At 35.9% G+C, this 22,319-nt stretch overlaps 1 protein-coding gene across 7 annotated transcripts in view; it reads right to left on the bottom strand.

The window, feature by feature from the left end:
- Gtdc1 (glycosyltransferase like domain containing 1) overlaps positions 1-22,319 on the bottom strand; it is a 357,538-nt gene that overhangs the window by 278,754 nt on the left and 56,465 nt on the right. Inside the window, exon 1 of one of the 7 annotated variants that reach the window (XM_038337374.1) lies at positions 6,075-6,165. The exons of 5 other annotated variants lie outside the window; for them this stretch is intronic. In XM_038337374.1, coding sequence (XP_038193302.1) covers positions 6,075-6,130 — 56 coding nt within the window. In that variant the 5' untranslated portion in view covers positions 6,131-6,165. Of the gene's footprint in view, positions 1-6,074; positions 6,166-22,319 lie in introns of those variants that run through there. One more of the 7 variants, XM_038337365.1, reaches the window with a different exon arrangement.

The raw sequence follows: 22,319 nt of genomic DNA, 5'->3' as shown, positions 1-22,319 counted from the left end.
TTTTTGTCTGTTCATTCATGGTACAGATGAAATGGGGGGTAGCAGTTCCAGGGGAGAGCTAAGCTAACTCAATTATAAAGAAACATTTAAGAAGTTAAATGAGTATAACTTGGCTGGCAATCAAGAAACAATATAAGAGCTGTCCACAACTCTTCAAAGCATATACATAAAAAGAAAAGTGAGGCATTTTCATCTACTATAGATGTGTGAATATATAAAATACTAATGAGCTAAAATAGAAATAAAGAAACAAGACCTCAGGAAGCAGGGAAATGCTGGGGCATGGTACAACACTCCTTTAATTCCAGCACTCAGGAGGCAGAGACAGAATCTCTGAGTATAAGGTTATCCTGGTCTACAGAGCAAGTTTCAGAATAGGTGGGGCTACAAAAAGAAACCTTGGTTTGCATTTCTCTGATGACTAAGGATGTTGAGCAGTTCCTTAAGTGTCTTTCAGCCCTTTTAGATTCCTCTATTGAAAGTTCTCTGTTTAGGTCTGTATTGCTTTTTTTATTGGGTTATTTGTTCTTTTGATGACAAATTTCATGAGTTCTTTGTATATTTTGGAGATCAGACCTCTGTCTGATGTAGGCTTGGTGAAGATCTTTTCCCATTCTATGGGCTGCCATTTTGTCTTGTTGACAATATCCTTTGCTTTACAAAATCTTTCTGTTTCAGGAGGTCCCATTTATTAATTGTTTCCCTCAGTGTCTGTGCTACTGGGGTTATATTTAGGAAGTGGTCGCCTGTGCCAATGTGTTCAAGTGTACTTCCCATTTTCTTTTCTATAAGGGTCAGTGTGGTTGGCTTTATATTGAAGTCTTTGATCCATTTTTGGACTTGAGTTTTGTACATGGTGATAGATATGGATCTATTTTCAATCTTCTACATGTGGATATACAGTTATGCCAGCAGCATTTGTAGAAGATGCTTTCTTTCTTCCATTTTATATTTTTTGTTTCTTTGTCAAAAATGAGGTGTTTGTAGGTGTGTGGATTAATATTTGGGTCTTTGTTTCGGTTCCATTGGTTCTTCTGTCTGTTTTTATGCCAATACCAGGCTACTGATTCCATCTTACACCTATAAAAATGCCCAAGATCAAAAAAAAAAAAAAAAACTGATGACAACTTATGCAGGAGAGGTTGTGGGGTAAGTGGAACACTCCTGCATTGCTGGTGGGAGTGCAAGCTGGTCCAGTCCCTCTGGATATCAGTATGGCAATTTCTCAGAAAATTAGGAAACAACCTTCCTCAAGACCCAGTAATACCACTTTTGGGTATATATCCAAAAAATGCTCAATAATATTACAAAGACATGTGCTCAACTATGTTTATAGCAGCATTGTTTGTCATAACCAGAACCTGGAAAAAAAACTAAATGCACCTCACCCAAAGACTGAATAAGGAAAATGTGGTACATTTACACAATGGAGTACTACACAGCAGAAAAAAATAACAACATCTTGAAATTTGCAGGCAAATGGATAGAGCTAGAAAACATCATATTGAGTGAGTTAGGTAACCCAGACACAGAAAGACAATTATCATATGTACTCACTCATAAGTGGTTTTTAAACATGAAGCAAACAAAACCAGCCTACAAATCACAATCTCATAGAACCTAGACAACAATGAGGACACCAAGAGAGACATACATGGATCTAATCTATGTGAGAAGTAGTAAAGGACAAGATCTCCTGAGTACATTGGGAGCATGGAGACCTTGAGACAGGGTTGAAGGGGAGGGAAGAGGCGGGGGGGGGAGAAAATGTAGAGCTCAATAAAAGCAATTAAAAAAAGAAACCTTAGGGGACTGGACCTGAGGGAAGAGGAGAGGGGAGGGGAGGGGAGGGGAGGGGAGGGGAGGGGAGGGGAGGGGAGGGGAGGGGAGGGGAGAAACAACCTGGTAAAATTAGAAAAGATTACTTCTCTATAAAAATACTGACCATCCTACTAGTCACACTGCAGTAATAGCACATGACAGGGAATGCTACAAACTGCCAAGGGCTGGCTTGGGTGAGATTTGTTTAAGAGGAAAGACAAGAACAGACATCTGTTTACCCCCAAGGAAGTCAAAACAAAGTATTGATTCCACCAAACTCTAGCTTGGTGAGCCGGTGAGTCTAATTGGGGTTATTTATTGGCGAATAGGTAAAAGGCTATTTAAGAGAAATATGGAGACTCTATAGGCAGATAGACTGCTAACTCAAGAAAAGTCCTCCACCATCACCACCAACAACAAATGCAGATAACCAGTGTCTTCAAGGAGAGGAGGAAATTCACGTGCTGCCTGGTGAACACTCAGACACTGCAGCCCTCCATATGAGCTATTTCTGAGACACCCCATGTCTGTTGTGCACCACTCATGGTGCTCCCTCTAATTTTGTTCTAAGAGAAAACCTTGGTAGGGTCTCCTGCGAGGCATTTTAGCTGCTCTCATTTCAACAGTCTAATTTCTTGTCTGATTTCAATGGTTATGTCTTTTAAGAAGGCAGTATTCTATAACAAAGTCCCATTTGCTCACCTGGTGATCCAGAAGTACTGATCTCTGATCTGGCTCAATATAAAGGTACTTGTAAGATAACATAGGTTAGACTGTTGACTTCAAATTAAATCCAATGTGAATTCTGAATCCTGACATGCACACGAACTCATGTACTTAAGATAAACCCAGCCTCTTAGGTACTCTTAAGATGGCATGTGCTTAGTGAGCTTTTGCTTATTTTTAATTAATTAGAACTTACTCAGATTCTCCAAGGATTTTTCAATTCAACTATAAATATAAAATAATAATTTAGGTTGAGGTCATTAGCTTGATTGAAGATAATGTACTTCTGAGTATATAAAATTTGGTTGGTTTATATAAACAGCTATATATAGACAGAAAGCCAAGTTTGTCAGATTTATAAGCAACTTCATAATCTAAAACACTAAAACTAAAACAAAAACTGTCAAGAACTTCTGCTGAGCACAAAAAGCCCAGAGGTAAACTGGAAGACAAACATATAATCAGTTTAAATATAGAGCTTCCAATGCAGGAAAACACAGAAGTGCACAGAGAGTTGCTGATAATAGGTAGATACCTTAACAACATTACTCTTTGGGAGATGGAAACCATCATCACAATAAAATGACTCTTTGTTCCCACAAGCCATGTACAGTCTTGAAGAGAACTAAAATGTTACCATGTACATAAGAGTGGGCACCATAACTATTTCTGTTGTGACTATATTTTAGTCAGGATCCTTAGGTATACCAATACAGACAGAGGCATATTAAAATAGAAACTCACCCAAGAAGGACCATATGACAAAAAAATGCATATAGCAAAAAAGGAAGGGCAATCAATACAATAGTAAATACAGTTTGTAAACAGTTTACACAGAAAAAATTATAGGACTAACTAGCTAATAAGACATCTCTTAAAGAATAATCTTAAATATTAATCAAAGTCAGAATAACCTGTTAAAAATAAATCAAACAAGATAAACCTCAAAGCATCTACTTAAACAAAAGACCAAAGAATTAATAGCCACATAGAATTTTCTGAACTGGGATATGAGGGAGGGAGGGAAGAAAGGTTTTTAAAAGGCAGAAAAAAAATAAAACAAGATAGAAACATATACTTTCAAGAAATTTTCAATGATCATGTTGTATATTCTCAAAAAACATACATTTGACATTCACCTATTGATCATTTACTATGAACTGCAATGGTGCTTAGGATGCAACAGTGAAAAAAGCAAAGCCATGCCCTGCAGAAATCTGATTTAGGTGAACAAAAGAATAAAGGAAAAGAAAACTATCTAGTATATCTTAAAGATCCTCAGCCCAAATCTCAGTCAGTCATGGTCATAGAAAATTGAAACCAAGAAATAACTATGGAGAAGTTGGTCAGAAATCTACAGCAAAAACAAGATAGGTATTCTAGAAGACAATATATCAAGGTCTCAATGTTTACCCACCACAAAATTCATTTTTAAGTCATGATTTTATGACACATTCAAGTTGTAGATGATAACAAGTAGTTGACAGCATTCTGTATATTTTTAAAAACTAGATGAAATACTGTATATTGTGTATTTATAATAAAAAGTAAATATTTTATCCAAATTATCATCATTCTCCATTTATTTTTTTTAAAATAAATGGTTTTGCTCCTACAGTCAAATGATCAATTTCAGTAATCAAAGAAATCGAGGGCATGGTCGCCTATTCCCCAAAGGAAACACATGCCTTTGTGTAGTGCCCTCCTGAAGTCCCAGGACGGTTGGTCTGATTAATGAACACATATAGTGGAAGTGACCATGTCTGCCACAAAAGACACTAAAACTTCCTTTCGGGTTTTATGGTTTTATGGGGGGGGGGGCGTTTTGTTGTTTTTTTTTTTTTTAGAATGCCACTAATTTTGAGTGATCTCAGCTATAACGTAAAGATACACAAGCAGCTTTTGGTATGGTCCACATAACCCTCCAGTCAACCAAAATAAACAATTAACATCTATTGTGAATGAAATATGTTTCAAGATCATCCAGGACAACCAAGCCTTGAGATAACTGTCTCCTTAACTGAAACCTTGACTGCAACACTGGAAAGTCTAAAACTCTAATGGCATGAAAGGTAAAAACTACATTTCCAAAGTGCTATGTCAACTGAAGTTAAACCAAACCCATACACAATTTACAAAGAAGAAATGAGCGAATTGAGGTGGTAGCCAACAATAAGATCAAATTTTGATATGAATGCATTTTGTTGTTATAGAACCATATTGAAATTCTACGAAAATATCATCATATAGTAGCATCATATAGGTTCAAAGTCAAAAGTAGCAGTAGGTTTAATGTTAAAATGGTATCACATGATTCTATTGGCTTGTATTGTCCCAGCTTCTGAAAAGTAAACAATGTAATATATCCAAGTATGCATAAGTTATTATAGTTGTCTGTAATGCAAACAGGTTTTATCTGAAACTCAGAACACATTCTAACATACAATTTTTTAAAATGTTTTATAACACCTTCATTTCTATGCCATGGTTAACATATTCATTTCCATTACTGAATCCTCTATTTGAATGCAGAATCCTATTCATTAATGCCACCTATTAGAATTTGCTTCTTTAATATTTTCCTTTGTCTCCAACCTTTACCCGCTGTCTCCTACCAATTATCATTATCAAGAGTCATAAAATAATAATATATGCTCATTGCCTTTATTTCAACGTACATTTAATGTTCAAATTACTACATCCTAATTTTATTAGCTATCACTTTACTAAAACAGTTTTCCATTAAGTTTGGCAAAAAGTCAACCAACTTGCCTGGTTTCTTTTCTCACTCTATTAGGCAATGACTACTTCAACTCATCATATCTCTGTGAAACTCCCTTCCACTGATATCCAGGGCACAACAGTACTGTAGTTCTCCTCTAGCTGATATTTCTCTGCCCATTACAATAGGTTCCTTCCTGGGAATTCCCTGGGGTTTTACCATACAGGTTATGGTTTCAATCTGCTCCTGATTTCAGAACTAAAAAAACAATTTTATTCATTGATCACTCCAAAACCACAAACTTTTCCAATATATTTTCATAACATAAACCTATTTTTATTTGTTATATCTTTCTCTACCAATTGTTTCAACATTTCATAAAACCATCACTAACTTAAAAGTACTTCTATAGGCATGTTATACAATACCACTAGTCACAAATGCCTATCAAGCACCTGAAATGCAACTACTCTGGATTGAGAAGCTTATTAACAGTAAAGTACACAATGTATTTCAAAGACAATGAGAAAACTAACAATGTATAAAGTTTTAATAATTTTATACTAATTACATGCTGAAGTAATACAGATATATTTAGATAAATAAAATATATTAGGAAGATTAATTAAACTCATATCTTTTAATTTTTAATGTGGCTATTAAATTTTTTTAATTATGTGGCCCATGTTACAATTTTAGTGAATGATACTACTCTACACATTGAATGAAAAAACATAGTACTTACAAAAAATAAGACTAAGAAAAAGAGACAAGTAATATTTTTCTATACTGCAGTGTATTTTACCTTGATAGCTGTGGAATCACTATTGAATGATGAAGAAGGAGAAGAGAAGCTGCCATCACCAGGAATGTTACTCATGTTAAGCCCAACACTGAAGACACAGATGCAGAAAGAGTGGAAGTCTTAGGCCAGCCCACGCTATTACATAACAAGGTCTTGTCCAAAAGAAAAAAAACTGAAGATTAACTCGATGACAGGGCACTTACCTAGCACACATGAGACCCCCAAGTAGTTCCTTTACACTAGTAACAAATATACTCAAAACTCAGAATGGTAAAGTACTAAATCATATCCAATAAAAACAAGGTCATCAATAGTTACACAGTAAACTCCAGGAAAGACTGGGCTAAATGAAATCCTGTCTCAAAAACAAAACGACAAACAAAAAACGTTGCAAAGAGGTTAATGCAGTCTTTTGTCTTACTCCTACCTTTTGGGGTCAGGAGTATTTTAAGCAGTTGGAAACTAAATGTGGACAAATTTTGAGTACTCACTGGAATTCCCTCCCAATACTATTCTATATGTTTGTCTGTTTTATTATTTTGATTTGCATCTTCATATTCTTTACTATATTTCTAAATCCCCACGCCTTTACCCTGGTGAGAGGTATTTTTGTCAAGGCTGGTACCTGACAACATGAGACTAATATGCAGAATTCATCAAGCATGTAAAATTTCCAATCAACAAATGACTGGACAGACAGTTTCAAACAAAGAAGCACAAACAGCCGTAACTATTTTTAAAAGTGTTCTATATCTGTAGTTACTAGGAAAATGCAAATGAAAACTACTTTGAGCTACACTCTTACCCCAGTTAAAACAGCTGTCATCAACAAGTCTGAAAACAAATGTAGGAGATGATGTAAAGAAAAGGAAATACTTATTCTCTGTTGGTTGGGGTACAAATTAACAAGTTCATTGTGGAAATCAATTAGAAGAATGTGCAAAAATATAAAAACAGAACTACCATATGACCCAACTAAAGAGAACCTCAGGTAGCAATGCTGAGTTATTTTATTGAGTGTAATAGTATTCTATGACACCTCTCATCTCACCAAAAGTGATGCTATTGACTTGCTTGCTGATAGGGAAAGGATAGGTTCTTCATTGGCCAAGGGAAAGTCTTTCTTGCCAAAGCTATAAGCCCCCCCCCCCGCCCCAAAGCTGGCAGGAATAACCAACTTTCCATAGTTTAAAAATGCAGTAATTTCTTTTAAGTGTTTCACAAGTACAATTATTTTATAATATCCACAGAAAACACTGGCTTATTTGATTAATTTGCATTGTGTTAATATTGTTCATTGTTCTTTTTTTCCAGTTATGTGATATAGTTAGACAATGAAACAAGGTACAGTTAGTTTCTCTCAATCTTTCTTAGCTCTACACTTCATCTTCTGACATCCAATTCATGATCTTTTGACAACTATTCATTTCACACCAAGCTAAATATCTCCCTAAAGGCTACCAATCTAGCCTGTAGGCATAGCTCTTAAATAAAGGCACAAGATCTTTGTAAACCTAAAATTTGCATTCTAAAGAAACAAATTAAGGATCAAAAGCAGTTGCTCACCTCTATGAGTTTAAAACACATTACAATTTATAAAAAAGAAACAGTTATTGACTTTTTCTTTTTGCAAAAGACCTTCTTTTAAGGCCTACTTAAAGTAGAGATGATAGTGTGCCAGCAAGGTTTTGAATTGGTAAATTCTAAACCACTCAATGAAAGTATGTCAAGAATTTTAATGAGCCTCAGTAGGACCAAGAAGAATTAACAGTCTGTAGGTATGGGGGAGGCAATAGTAACCTTAATCATCTGCATGGGGATTTAGAGCTCCATTTCTTTAAGGTTAAAGAAGTGATGTGGTATTCTGTATTCTCTTAGTAAATGACTTCACGTGTTGCTGTGTATACATTTACTGACTACAAAAACAACAAACGACACAACTTCTTTACTCAGTCAATACAATAATGTTCATCTATGCACTTCTAGATAACACAACTACCATTAAGTGTTCTAACTAATAACTGACGGCCTTAAAACAAAAGGTTCTCAATTTGTCTCTGAGGAGAAAGAACAAAATCATAGCCAGAACTTTAAAACTGCAGTAAGTTGTTAATGTGCTTGTTTTCTAAAAATTTCAACAAATCCACTATTGCTATATTGCTCTTTCTGTCAAATAGGAGCATGAAATCCACACTAGAGACTAAGGAATGAATCCAAGACACCCTGACTGAGAGTGAAAAGGGATGTATAAATGTAAACAATACATATTTAACAATTTAACAAATAAATCAAGAATACCAGTATAGAATGATTATTTTAAAACACGGCAGCATATGAAATTATATATATATACATACATATATACATATATATATGTATGTATGTATATATATATATATATATATATATATGAGAGAGAGAATCAGATGCTTGGCCTAATACTCAGTTCAAACAGAATACTACAAGAGCTTTAAGAATATTATTGCTTCCTAGAGTGGCAGCACACTTCACAAATTTAAAATGAAAAGTAAACAAACAAACCCTGTCTGAAACATTCATCCCTGTAGGACTTGCTTCATCAGTACCGTTCAGATGCTCACCCAGTGATTTTCTTATGTGTACATAAGGTTGAGAAACACACTAACACACTGGTGCTCACTCTCAAAGTGGTGGTATCTAGGCACCAATAGCAGCTGAGAACTTGCTATATCAATTTCTCAGTTCCCACCTTCACTGTAACTCTGAAAGAAGTAAAAACCTTGGAATGGAGCCTGGTGTTTTAATAAGCCTTTCAAGCAATTGTGAAGCACACTGTTTGAGAAACACAACTGTGGAATGAGAAGGACCTCCCTGTCTCAACTGACTTGTCACACTTCACTAACTGTATGGCCCTTACCTCTCTAAACTTCAACTTCTACCCCTAGCAAAGTAGCAGTTACCATCTGTTAATCATCTAATATGAGGCAAAGAATGTGAAGGAAACACTTTATATATACGTGAAAGTAAGTCCTGTTCTAGTTTGCTTTCTACCGCTGTAATAAAGATCATTACCAAAAATAACTCAGAGAGGAAAGTGTTTTTTTCACCTTAGGACCAATAGACCTTGCGGAGACCAGGCAGCAACTTGAGACAGGATCCTGGAGGAAGAGCCTGAAACCAAGGCCAAGGAGGAATTTTGCCTACTTGATGCTGTCCATGGCTTGCTCAGTCAGGTTTCTTATACAACCCAAGACCACATACTCAGGGGTATCAACACCCACAATGAGGTGAGTGTTCCCACACCAATCACTAATCAAAAAAAAGTCCCCATAGAGTTGCCTACAAGCCAGTCTGATGGAGGCAATTCCTCAGTTGACATTTCCCTGTTCCTGGATATGTCTAGGTTTATGTCACGCTGCCAAAACTGAACCAGCATAATCCCTTACCAAAAGGTTGCCCGGTAGATACTGTAACTCACTTCATAGTCAATAATTACAAACATGATGCAGACAGTAAACTTCAGTTTTTAAATTTTCAACATCATTGCTCTGTCCCTCTTTAAAATTCAAAACCTTTGTTCTTTACTTTTCCACAAATTAAAATTTTTGCTTATATTTCTCTTTTGCCTTTCCATTTTTCCTTTCTTCCTCTTACCCATCCATCTTCTTTTTTCTTATCTATTTTGCATATTTTTCTTCATAATTTAAGGGGAAAAATCTAATATAAAGCCAGAGATCTTTTTAGCATGTACAGTAATTTTACTGAATAAAATAGTGTAGTATGATCAAGAAATACCTGGAATTCTACCATATACCAGGAAACAAAAGGATAAAATATAAGGAAGACAAAAGGCGACTGTGGAACCTAAATCATAATGATGAAGTTACAAGTCAATAGGAAAGAGCTACATTTTATAAAACAGAAACATGTTATTTAGTTCTCTACTAATGAGATGAAAGCTCAAGACTATCTTGTCTGGACAAAATACAGTTTGCTCCAAACTGAAAATAAAAGTCTCTTCTACACAGGCTGGAAAGGCAGGTAAAGAATCATAGAGAGTGGGGTCCAGAGAAAACTCTCCCCTGAGAATTTAATTTAATCTCTGGAACCCACTTAAAAGACAGGATGTGGTTCACATCAATAATCACAGCACTCCTAAAGCAAGTTGGTACTCAGAGACTCAGAAATTCCCAGAAGCTCCCAGACCAACCAAGCCTAGTGAGTAACACAGCAACAGAAATAATAAACCCTGCCTTACCATCTTCTAACCCCCACATGTGTACCATGATGGCATCTTCACTACCTTCATATACACATGCAATTAATAAATAAAGTGGAACTCACAGAAACCTGCCTGCCTCTACTCCTGAATGCTGAAATTAAAGGTGCACACCATCACTGCCCGGTTTTGGAGACCAGCCTGGTCTACAGAGCTAGCTCCAGAACAGCCAGGGATATACAAAGAAACTCAGTGTCAAAAAAACAAAACATATGAATAAGTAAATAAATAAATGTAGAAAACCTATGTACCTTAATAAATAAATGTAGAAAATCCACGTACCTTAAAATAAGAAATATTTGTTGACAATATTTTTGATGTACCAAAGTAAAAAGTTAGAGAGATAGAAAGAACAAAACATAGAAACTATTCTAAGAGGAAAAACCCTCAGGACTACACTGAAAATAAGTGTAGTAGCTTGAATACAATTGGCCTCTATAAGATCATAGGGAGTGGCACTATAAAGAGGTGTGGCTTTGTCAGAGGAAGTGTGCCACTGTGGGGTGTGCTTTGAGGTTTCCTATGTCCAAGTTACCACCCAGTGTCTCAGTTGACTCCTGCTTCCTCAGATCACGAAGTAGCCAGTACCATGTCTGTCTACAAGTGGCCATACTCCCCGGCCATCATGATTATAGACTGAAATAGAGGCACTTGTGTAAGCTGCCACCTTAAACAATGTTTGCCTTTATAAGAGTTGTGCTAATGGTATCTCTTCACAGAAACAAAAATCCTAACTAAGCCAATAAGATAGAAAAAAAGTAATTTCTGTACTATTTCTGTTACTACTCCCATAAACTATGTGTATTTCTTACACAATACTTTTTTCAACTATTCATTCATCTAACCAATATTGACAGAATACATTAAGCTAGGCAGCAAGTATTTTTAAAAAAGATAAGTAAGATACTGTTTCAACGCATATGGAACAATTTACAAATGAAATATGCTTTCAAATGTTTTGTTCTAATGTTATTAGGATTTCTAAAGTGCACTATATACAGACAAACTTTAACATTCAAATCATTTATTCGGTTTTTTTCTTATTATTTATTTATTTTTCCAAAGAGCTAATGAATAACTTTATTCAGAAATCCATTCTACAGACATACTGAGTCAAAACTGAAAGAATCAAAAGGATGACTAAGTTCATTAGTATAAGGTTTCAAGTCCTGTCAGTGACTACCCAAATGCTATATAACATTCATCAGTTCTATTATCTGACAATTCCATAAATGTCAATTTAAGAAGCATATTTAGCCACCAAAAATGCTAGAATAGTAAGGTACTAAGGTACTTTTTTTCTCCTAATACATGAGATAGGAATTTGTTATAGCATTAGGAATGATAGAATCTTTACAAAATAAACGTAAGAAACAGTAATGAAACTCTGGCCATGGAAGCAGGTAGGCTAATGCCAGATCATCACCTCTCCCTTAGTTATTCCAAATTAAATTCCCCAGTCTCATCCCTAACTCTACAACAGACCACCTGCTAACATGTCCCTTCCCCCACTACCCTCATCTCCTCTGTGCCATACAGATCTTCCCCTCTTAACCACCAACCCACACACACAGCTTTAGCCCAACACCCAACTCTAGCAAGCACTCCCTAGGAATCCACAGGTCACTATGACCAGGGAAACAAGTGTGCAAACTGTAGATATTCATCTCTCCCTCCATTCTTCCAAATCTAATCCCCCAGTCTTATCCACAGCTCAATAGCAGACCTTCTTCACAAGCTACTCCCCACTCTGTACTCCCATTTTTAGACTAATTAAGCGAATCTTGGTGGAACACCCTGCCAAATGACAGAATAGCCGGAAACTTTTCTGTGTCCTGCCTGGTCCAACAGCCGCTTATAAAATAATCATTGTTTGACCGATGGTTCATGCTTATTATTGGATAGTTCTTAATTTAAATTAACCTGTTTCTATTATTTTATATTTTACTATGAGGCTCATGGCTTGTTACCTCACAACTTGCTGTGGCTTCTGGCATCTTTCCCAAATCTGCCTTCTTTCTCCATGTATCTCTGCTTGGACTTTCAGCCAAGCTATATTTCGCCCTGCTATAGGCCTAAACAGTTTTATTCATTAATCAATAAAAGCAACACATATTCTCAGCATGCAGAAAGACATCCCATATCAGACAGCTAACCCCAAGGCTATGCAAGAGCTGACTGGACCACTGTGGAAATGATATATTGGAGGAGATTTAAGGAGTGATAGTCTCATATGGTATTCATTCACCTTTTGTGAAGCAGATGTTAAACTCATGGTCAACTGGAGTCCCACAAAACTAGAGACACTTAGTTACAGCAGTATTGGAATGTGGTCCTCAATTACAGTGGAGGATCTGGTAGAAATACAACACTAGGATCACTGAATAACAAAGTTGGGCTAAAGGTATTGAAATCTCCAAAGACCAATTTCTTGGAGAGGGCGATTATGTAGATCTACAAAGACAATCATATGTGAATAATACTCCTTGGCTCTGTCGTGCAACAGATTTGAATGCCTGGAACACAATTAAAGAAGTTGGAAAGAGAACTGAGTCATTTAGTAAAGTTATTCAGGGCCCAAGAGAAACCCTCACTGATTTTTTTTTTCAGTAAGATTGACTTTAGCAGTATATAGAATAATACTAAATTCAGAAGCTAAAAAAAAGTAATAATTGAATCTCTGACTTTTGAAAATGCTAACTCACAATGCAAAAGGGTAAATTAGCTCTTTAAAGGCAATATCAGCACCCACAGAGAAATGGATCTGAATTTCCTAACCATGATGATACTTGTATAGGAGAAATGATATCCAAGACTTGAAGAAGAATAAAAATGAAACAAATTGTGGAAAACAAGTTACCTTAAAGCGTGACTTAAAGGGACTATAAACTGCATTCCCAGAAGCAATGTTTTTTCTAAAAACAATCCTCTCCCTTCTGGAGTATGCAGAAGGTATGGCAAAGACTGACGCTGGACTAATGACTATAGCTCAACAAGGGACAGATAAGAAAACCCTTTGCCATAGGGAAATGCTTGGGGGGTGGGGGCAGGCTCAAGTGTCCAAGTGTCAAATTTGGTTCAGCATTCCCTGTGACCACAGGGGAAACTCCTTCCCAGAGCAATTAAAGAACCTAATGCCTATTGTAAAAACACTATACTACTCTGGATGATAGAACAGCTTCCGAATATAAAACAAAAATTTCAGGGGAAAGCATGAAGCAAATATTATAAAAATTACATTTGAACAGAAGAATTCTTAATTAGGAGATGACAGTTCATCAAACACACGGCAATTCAATTTAAGCTAACTTATAAAACCAAAGAATTCTTTTCATTTGATCAGATACAACTTGTAAAAAGGGAACTCTCCAAAATTAGGGTTGGAGCATGGTTTTATTTTTGCCTTTCTAGGAGAATGAAGGCATCCAGCTAAGGAATCTGAAGACAACTGGACAAAGGAGACATCTGAAGACAGAGGACAAATCATCCAGAAAAAAAAAAGTCTCAAGAAAAAGAATAAATTGGCCTATTGGTATATCATATATCCAAAAGGATAAAATATCACAAAACCTCCCAAATGTTGGTTTCTGCTGTTCTCTAAAGACACACAATGCAAATGGTCTTTTTCAATTAGTCCAGTTTAATTTAAAAATTAAAGCTGGCTATTGAATTGGAGTGTCGCTTTTTCCTTCTCTAACCCCAAGCATGCTTGTTAAAAGAAAAATCCAAAATCTCTGTTTCATGTCAGAAGAGCCACCTAATATAGGACAGAAGAAAAATCAAAATTAAGGGAGTGTTCTATTGCCATTAATTTCATAGTCCTTTGGTTTTATTTTGACTCATTAAAGCTTTTTTAAGGTATAAATATCATCTCAAAATTTGTAGGATCAATATATAAACATATATCTTAAACTTTTTGTCATGATATTAATGGTCATATAGAGAGAATACTAACTAATTCTTTAAGAAGGCTTCATCTAGCTTCCTGTACATGATCTCAGGTTTAAGTCTCTATCACATAACTAAGAATTAAGTTTTTGTACTCTAGATGTACGTAACAAATATTGGAATTTTAACCTCTTCAAGATCTGCAACATGACATTTGAAATGCTTAAGTTTTCTGCATTGAACCAAGGCCATACCTAACAGCGACTTTGAAGTCTTTAAAAGGATGATGGGGCCCCACAACAACAATTTCTGAATAATAGGGCAGATTACTGAATTGACTTTCAAACCAAAACAGCAACTACTAGTTTTAAATATTTTACATAGATATGGAGTTTTGTATATTGATAAAAATTAAGGCTATTTTGTTAGAACATACTGTACATATATTTATATTACTGTTCAAGGTACTATACCTATACAGCTCATTTAACAATGTTATGCAAATGTATAGTTCTTGAAATTTACTATTACAAACTAGAAAAATGCAAGTTAGTAGTCATGTTAAGTATTTTTCAAGGTCAAACAGAGATCTATTTTAGATAGACAGGTCATCTTCAAACACTTCAGAGATCTGAAAATGGCATTTAATATGCTTTAATAACATGAAGTTCTTTTCTGTGTGTGATATTGAGACATGTCTGTTTCTGGAAGCACCAATCTACTTCAGAGATGATGATAGGTATTGATGAAACTCCACATGAACTTTACTTTACTGTCTTTGTGGCACGAGTGTCCTTTCCTCGACTGCTGACTATATGCTGTCCAAAATGGACCAGCAGGACACAGAGGAAAGTGACAGCCAAACTTTGCCAAGATAAGGTAGGACAGCCCATGAGAATATCTTGCCTCACAAAAAAGTATGTCAGATACTCAAGGCCTGTAGCCCAAAGATATATCGCCCAACATTACAGAAGAACCTCAGATGACTATTTAGGCAGCAAGCAGTTTCTGTCATTTCTCACATTTTTTGGAAGTTGTTTGTTTGCACTTCCTGTTTAGTAAGGAATATTAATTCTTCTCAGGTCTCTGATGGATTTGAAGACTAGTTTTCCTTGTTAGCAAAATCATAAAATAATATCACAAAAGAGATGTAAAGTAAATAAGGTTGAGAGACATCAAAAGAAAGGTTTGCATTTATAATGCAAATTAGGATAGAAGGTAATTTAAGTATAACCATTTGGACTCACCAAGATAGGATAGATAATGGAGTATTTTCTATGAATTTGTCAAATGCTAATGTATTAGAAATTGTTAATGTATCTATCGGTTGAATATATTTGTCTATAGCTTTTGTAATTTTTCTACATACTTTTTCTAGACTAGTTATAACATTTGCATTTGCCGGGTGGTGGTGGCCATGCCTTTAATCCTAGTACTCGGGAGGCAGAAGTAGGCAGATCTCTGAGAGTTCAAGGCCAACCTGGTCTACAAGAGCTAGTTCCACAACAGTCCCCAAAGCTACAGGGAAACCCTGTCTAAAAAAAAAAAAGAAGAAAAGAAAGAAACCTTGCATTTTATTTTATTTTAAACAAAACGGGGGAAATGTTATGATATTTTATTTATGTTATGACAAATAAAGCTTGACTGGAGATCAGAGGGCAAAGATAGCAACTATTTAACTATAGAGGTCTGGAGGTCTGTACAGAGAGGAAACAGAAGAGATAAGGTGGGGCCTAGACAGTATCTCAGTCCTTTCTGTCAGAGGATTTGGAGAGGTAAGAGGTGACTGTGGCTACTCCTTTATTTTTTTGACCTTTCAGCTTTTACCCTGATATCTGACTCTTAAGATTTTATTGCTTAGGATTGCACTTCAGAAAACCTTAGAGCAAATGAAAAAAAAAAAAAAAGTATACCCAAAAGAAGTAGATGGCAAAAAATTGTGAAATTCAGGGCTAAAATCAGTAAAATACAAAGAAAACAATATAAAAAATTAATAAATCAGGGAGTTGGTTCTTTGAAGAAATCAGTAAGATCAACAAACCCTTATCCAAATTAACTAAAAGGCAAAGAGAGATATCCAAACTAACAAAATCAATAATGAAAAGGGGGACATAACAGATACTGAGGAAATCCAGAAAGCCAGAGAACATACTTTAAGAACATGTACTCCACTAAACTGGAAAATCTAAAAGAAATTGATAGTTTTTTCAACACATACCACTTACCAAACTAAAATCAAGATCAGACAAACAATTTAAGAAAGCCTATAACCTCTAGTTAAATAAGAGTGTTTCTTTAGTCTCCCAACCAAAAAAGCACAGGGCCGGAAGCTTAAGTGCAGAGTGCTACCAGACCTGCAAGGAAGAGCTAGTATCAATATGACTCTAATTTTTCTACAAAATAGAAACAGAAGAAACACTGTCCAATTCATTACACAAGGCCAGTTACCCTGACACCTAAACCACAAAAAAAGCCCAAGAAAGAAAGAGAATTCCACACCAATTTCCCTTATGAACACAGATACAAAAATACTCAATACAATACTTGAAAACTGAATACAAGAACACAATCAAAAAGATCATTCACCATGATGTAGTAGTCTTCATTCCAGAGATGCACAGATGGTTCAATATATGAAAATCAATAAATGTAACCCACCACTTAAACAAACTGAAAGAAAAGAACCATATGATCATCAGAAAAGCCTTTTGACAAAATCTGACACCCCTTCATGATAAAAGTCTTAGAGAGATTAGGAATACATAATAAAGACAGTTCACAGCAAGTTTATAGCCAACATCAACTTGAATCATCAAAGGAAAGAAATTCAAAGCAATTTCAATAAATCAAGAACAAAAGAAGGTTGTCCACTCTCTCCATACCTGTTCAATATAGTACTTAAAGTCATAGCTAGAACAGTAAGAAAACTGAAGGTAGTCAAGGGGATACTAATCAGAAAGGAAGAAGTCAAATTACCTTTCTTGCAAGATATGATAGAATATTAAGTGACTTTCAAAATTCCAGTGGGAACCTCCTACAGCTGATGAATACTTGCAGCAAAGTAGCCAAATACAAAATTAACTCACAAAAATCAGTAGCTCTCCTATATACACATGACAAATGGACTACAAAGAAATCAGGGAAATAGTACCTTTCACAGAAATCTCAAATGATATCTTGGGGTATCGCTAGCCAAGTAAGTGAAAGACTTGTACAACATCAACTTCGAGTCATTAAAAAGACACTAAAAAAGAAATTAAATAATGTATCAGAAAATGGAAAGATCTCCTATGATCATGGATAGGCATCCTACCAAAAGCAATCTACAGATTCAAAGCAATTCCTGGCAAAATTCAAACACAATTCTTCATAGACCTTAAAGGAGTAATTCTCAGCTTCATAGAGAAACACAAACCAATTCAGGATAGCTAAAATAATCCTGAATAATAAAACATATGCTAGAGGTATCACCATTCCCTACACTCTAGCATCAGAAGTATAAGAAAGTACTCTGTAGGTTACTCCAGGGTATGTAAAAGAAAATGTCAACACCAAGAAAGCCACAAACCCTTTGATCTACAATTGTGTCCTGCGTGGAGGATAAGCCAGGGCAATGGTGGCATAAAGACTGTGGGAGTAACCAATAACTGATTTGACTTAAAGTCCACTCCGTGAGATGCAACCCATACCCAACATTGACTGGGTGATCTAGAGTCAGAGAGGGACCTAGGGTAAAACCAAATACTACTAGTATCTTAAAAAAAAAAAAAAAAAGAAAAGAAAAAGTTAGAAAGTGACTCCTAATGATATTCTGCTATACTCATACTTGAACAGTGCCTTGTTCAGACATCATCAGAGAAGCTTCCTCTTGCAGCAAATGGGAACAAATATAGAGATCTACAGCCAGATATTACGCAGAGGGAGAGACTTTGGAACACTCGGCCTTAATTAGGATGTCTCCAATAAATCATTTCCATCGGAGCTCAGGAAAACCCCAAGGGAGAGGAGAGAAAATTCCTGAAGAGCCAGAGGAAATAGAGGACACTAAGAAAACATGGCCCTCTAAATCACTATGAGCAAAGCTCATATGAACTCAGAGACTGAAGCACCATGCACAGGGCCTGCAGACTCTGCATCAGGTCCACAACTTATATATTATGACTTCCAATTGAGAGTTTTTATAGATTGCTGAGTGTGTGAACAAGTGGGACTCTGACTCTTCTGTCCACTCTTGGGCTATTTTCCTTTTGTTGATTTGTCTTTTCAAACATCGATGTGATGGTTTTCGTTTTATCAAATTTCTTAAAGCCTATTCTTTTCTAATGAAAGACAGAAAGGGAGTGGATCTGAATGGAAGGGAGGTGGAAAGGAACTGGAATGAGTAGAGGGAAAGGAAACTGTAATCAGGAAATATTCTGCGAGAAAATAATTAATTTTGAATAAAAAGGAGAGGAAAAAAGAACCAGTAAAGATTCTTTAGAGAAGCTGTGCATTTATAACTGATACAAATGTGATCCCAGAACCACGGCTTAGTGTTACAAACAACTGGAAAAGTCAGCTACTGAAAGACTAGCTTCTCTCATATAAAGGTAGCAGGACCAAACTCAGTGTTAAAATTAAAACAATAAGACTTCCAGGTTTTATGGTTAATATTTGTCCCAATATATCTAGTGTATAGATGATATTGTACTTTATTAAAATACAATCGGCTACCACCTCATTTTAAAATACAAACTGCACGTGATAGTGTGACAGGACTAGTGTTGGTACCCAATGGTGGTTAAATTGAAATACAAGTCACAGGTAAAAATTAATGTTTTAAAATATGCACACCATGCCATCCAGATATTCACAAGTACTTAGATCTAAAGGCCTGCAAGGGTTTGTTTAGATTTACTGAAGCTATACCTGCTGTCAAGAAACAAAACACTGTGAAGGTTGATCAAACATATCTTTGCCTCAAGTACCTTGTTAATGTTCCCACTAGCACTGTCCCAAATGTTAACAGTCAAAGTAAGACAAAGGTTTCTCTTCATTTCTATATTTAAATCATCATAAGCTTGATCAAGCATGCAAATCCCTGTGGGCTTAAGGTTCTGATCAAAATGTCTTATAGGAACATTAAAAATTGAGTGGGTATAAACAACTCCAAAAGGATGGAGCTCATGACAGATTTGCTGTGATCTGTGCAATTTATGTGCAACAATACTAGGGAAGCTTGAGAGGGAATATGAGCAACTAATTATTGTGTCTTGCTTGAGGGCAGGTGTGCTGATCTCTACAGGTGTCTCTGCAATGTTCAGCCTCTTGAAAGCATTCATGACATCAAGTTGCTGAAGCCCTGCTAAACATCTGACAGACTACCAGACTTGGAGGGTGGGGGACGTGACTACTTCTTCAAATCACCACTAAGAATAAAAAAGCAGCTGGTAAGAATTCACATGGTTTGTTAGAAAAAAGTATTAAGAATTAGTATTAGTATTAAGAAAAAATAAATTTAACATAAAGCTGACTCAGTAACACACATTAAATATTATGGTATACTAATGATACTAATGTCTCAGTACAAAAATTCTTCTAAAAAATACTTCAAAAGCACTGCAGTTCTTTTATTTGCAAAAACTAGTATTTTATCAAGTCACTTTTTTTGGAGACAGGGATTTTTTGTGTGCATCTTTGGCTGTCCAAGAACTCACTATGTAGACCAGACTGGCCTCGAATTCACAGAGATCTGCCTGCCTCTACCTCCCTGAATGCTGGGATTAAAGGTGTGCGCCACCACTACCCGGGCATTAAATCCCTTTTTAATTCATAAAATTACAATAGTGAGTGGTGCTGTAAAGACCAGCTTTTAGCAACTCAGGAGCTGAAGAGGAAGCACAGAGTCGGCAAACTAATCACTCAGTTAACGTCTTTATCTGAGGGAGTAAAACATTCTCTGGGGCGGGCAAGTGAGGCAAAACTTAATTCTCTGGGTGGGGCTGGCAAAAAAGGGAAACACACACACACACACACACCTTCAACGTGCCAGTATCTCTCTTTTTTCTATCCTTACCTTTTTTCTTATGTATTGCTTCTATGTCTTTCCTGATGTCTTCCTTCTAACTATATTTTTTCCCTTACAAATTATATATCCCAGCAAAATCTTTTAAGCAATGTAAAAATTTCAATGTGATTAATTCTATTTTTCAAGCAAATGATTACAATGACTACAAGTAAAAAAAACTGCATGTTTTATCAATGAGGTCAACTACTTCTTTTCAGAATATTTAGAACAGACCATGCAAAAGTAAGAAGAGTCACAGGAATAGAATGTTATGAAGTAAAAAGCTAGTTTACCCACCTTCACCCTCCTATTCTCTGAGGTCTTAGCAAAAGGCTCTAGGAAGTAGGAAAAAGGCCTTTTCAGAGTAAAGATAAACTCTTTTCAGTTTCAACTGCTAGGGAAGTTAAAGTCTTCAGACAGAAGAGGATTCACACATTTATTTCTTAAATTATCGACCTTAAAAACAAAACAAGGGAAGCAGGTAACTTCAAAGATGCCATGTGCCATGAGTTGTCTTTATACAGTGTTATATTCAAAGCAGATTTAAATTGTGAATCAGAACAGACAATGCTGAAAAAGTTTCAAAAAGCTGCAAATATCACCAATTCAATTTTATTTAAGCTTCTCAGATTTTAATAAGATTAAGCATAAGATTAATTCTACAAAACAGCAATTTACCATCAAGCACATATTTTTTGAAATAAAGCACAATCCTAAAAAATTCTGGAAAGTAGAAAGTACTTCATAATACAAAAACCAGCCAGCAGTTACTTAAAAGCATTGATATAAAGACTAGCTTCAAAAGGACACAGGAGATCATCCTGGGCCACTCAACGTTCCAAATCATAACCATGGATCTCTGTTACACAGATACTCATCATATTACCCACTTATAATGGGCAGTGTACTCTAAGTTACACTTGAACAAATGTGGCACGAAAAAAGTTTATTATGACTAAACATTGTTAATTTCCTAAGGACTTTTAAGTAAATTTATGGTTCCAACAACCAATGTTTAAAAGACAGGATGAGTTTAAAAACTGTGTTATAGTATTAGCCCATAATTGCATACTAACCTCTTATTGAGCTGAAGGGACTGACACTCATACTACTAACTACATATCACTCTACAAGTCAATCATTTCTCCTGAACAACGCTGGATCCCCAGCACCCATATTAAAAAGACAGGCAAGCTTGGGATATAGAGAAAAGGCAAAGCCCTGGAACTCATTGGCTAGCCAGTCTAGTCAAATAAGTGAGCTACAGGTTCAGTAAGAGATGCTAGTTCAAAAACTAAAGAGAAAAGCAACTGTGGTGGCTAGTTTGGCAAAAACACATTAGAATCACCTAGCAACAACCGTGGTAAGGTTCTCTGGTCACACTGATCTGTGAGAATCTTAACTATATTAACTAAAGTTAGAAGACCCAACCACATATGGGTGGCACCAAATCCTCGGCAGAAGAACCCAGAAAGAAGAAAGCAAACTGAATGCAAACATGCATGCATGGATTCACTGCTTTCTGTACTTAACTATGGGTGTGATGTGACCAGTTCTCTCAGCTCCTAACAATGTAACCTGGATGTTTGTGCTGAAATAAGCCCTTTCTCCCCTAAACTGCTTTTGTTGGGGTATGATGTGGGATTCTCCTCTGTATGCTATTAATATGTTTTATTACCATTGGTTAATAAAGGAGCTGCTTTGGCCAACAGCTTAGCAGAGTAAAGCCAGGAGGGAATTAAGAGAGAGAGTAGGCGGAGTCAAAGGAGACCTTACAGGCAGGCCACAGCCTCATAGAGATATACTAAAAAAATAGGTTAATTTAAGATGTAGGAGTTAGTTAATAAGAAGCCTGAGCTAATAGGCCAGAGTGTTGTAATTAATATAGTTTCTGTGTCTGGGCAGTCAGAAAACAAAAGAAGCAGTCTCTGTTACAGGGGTATTTTATCATAGCAATAAGTGGTGACTGGAAGACAGAAATTGAGAAAGGCATATGCATATCTACATAAATGTACATATGCCACATAATTTTTTTAAGTTCAGTTTTTTTTTT

Source organism: Arvicola amphibius, chromosome 7 (assembly GCF_903992535.2).
Source record: "Arvicola amphibius chromosome 7, mArvAmp1.2, whole genome shotgun sequence".
Classification (NCBI taxonomy): Eukaryota; Metazoa; Chordata; class Mammalia; order Rodentia; family Cricetidae; genus Arvicola; species Arvicola amphibius.
This window is presented reverse-complemented; position numbering and strand designations above follow the sequence as displayed.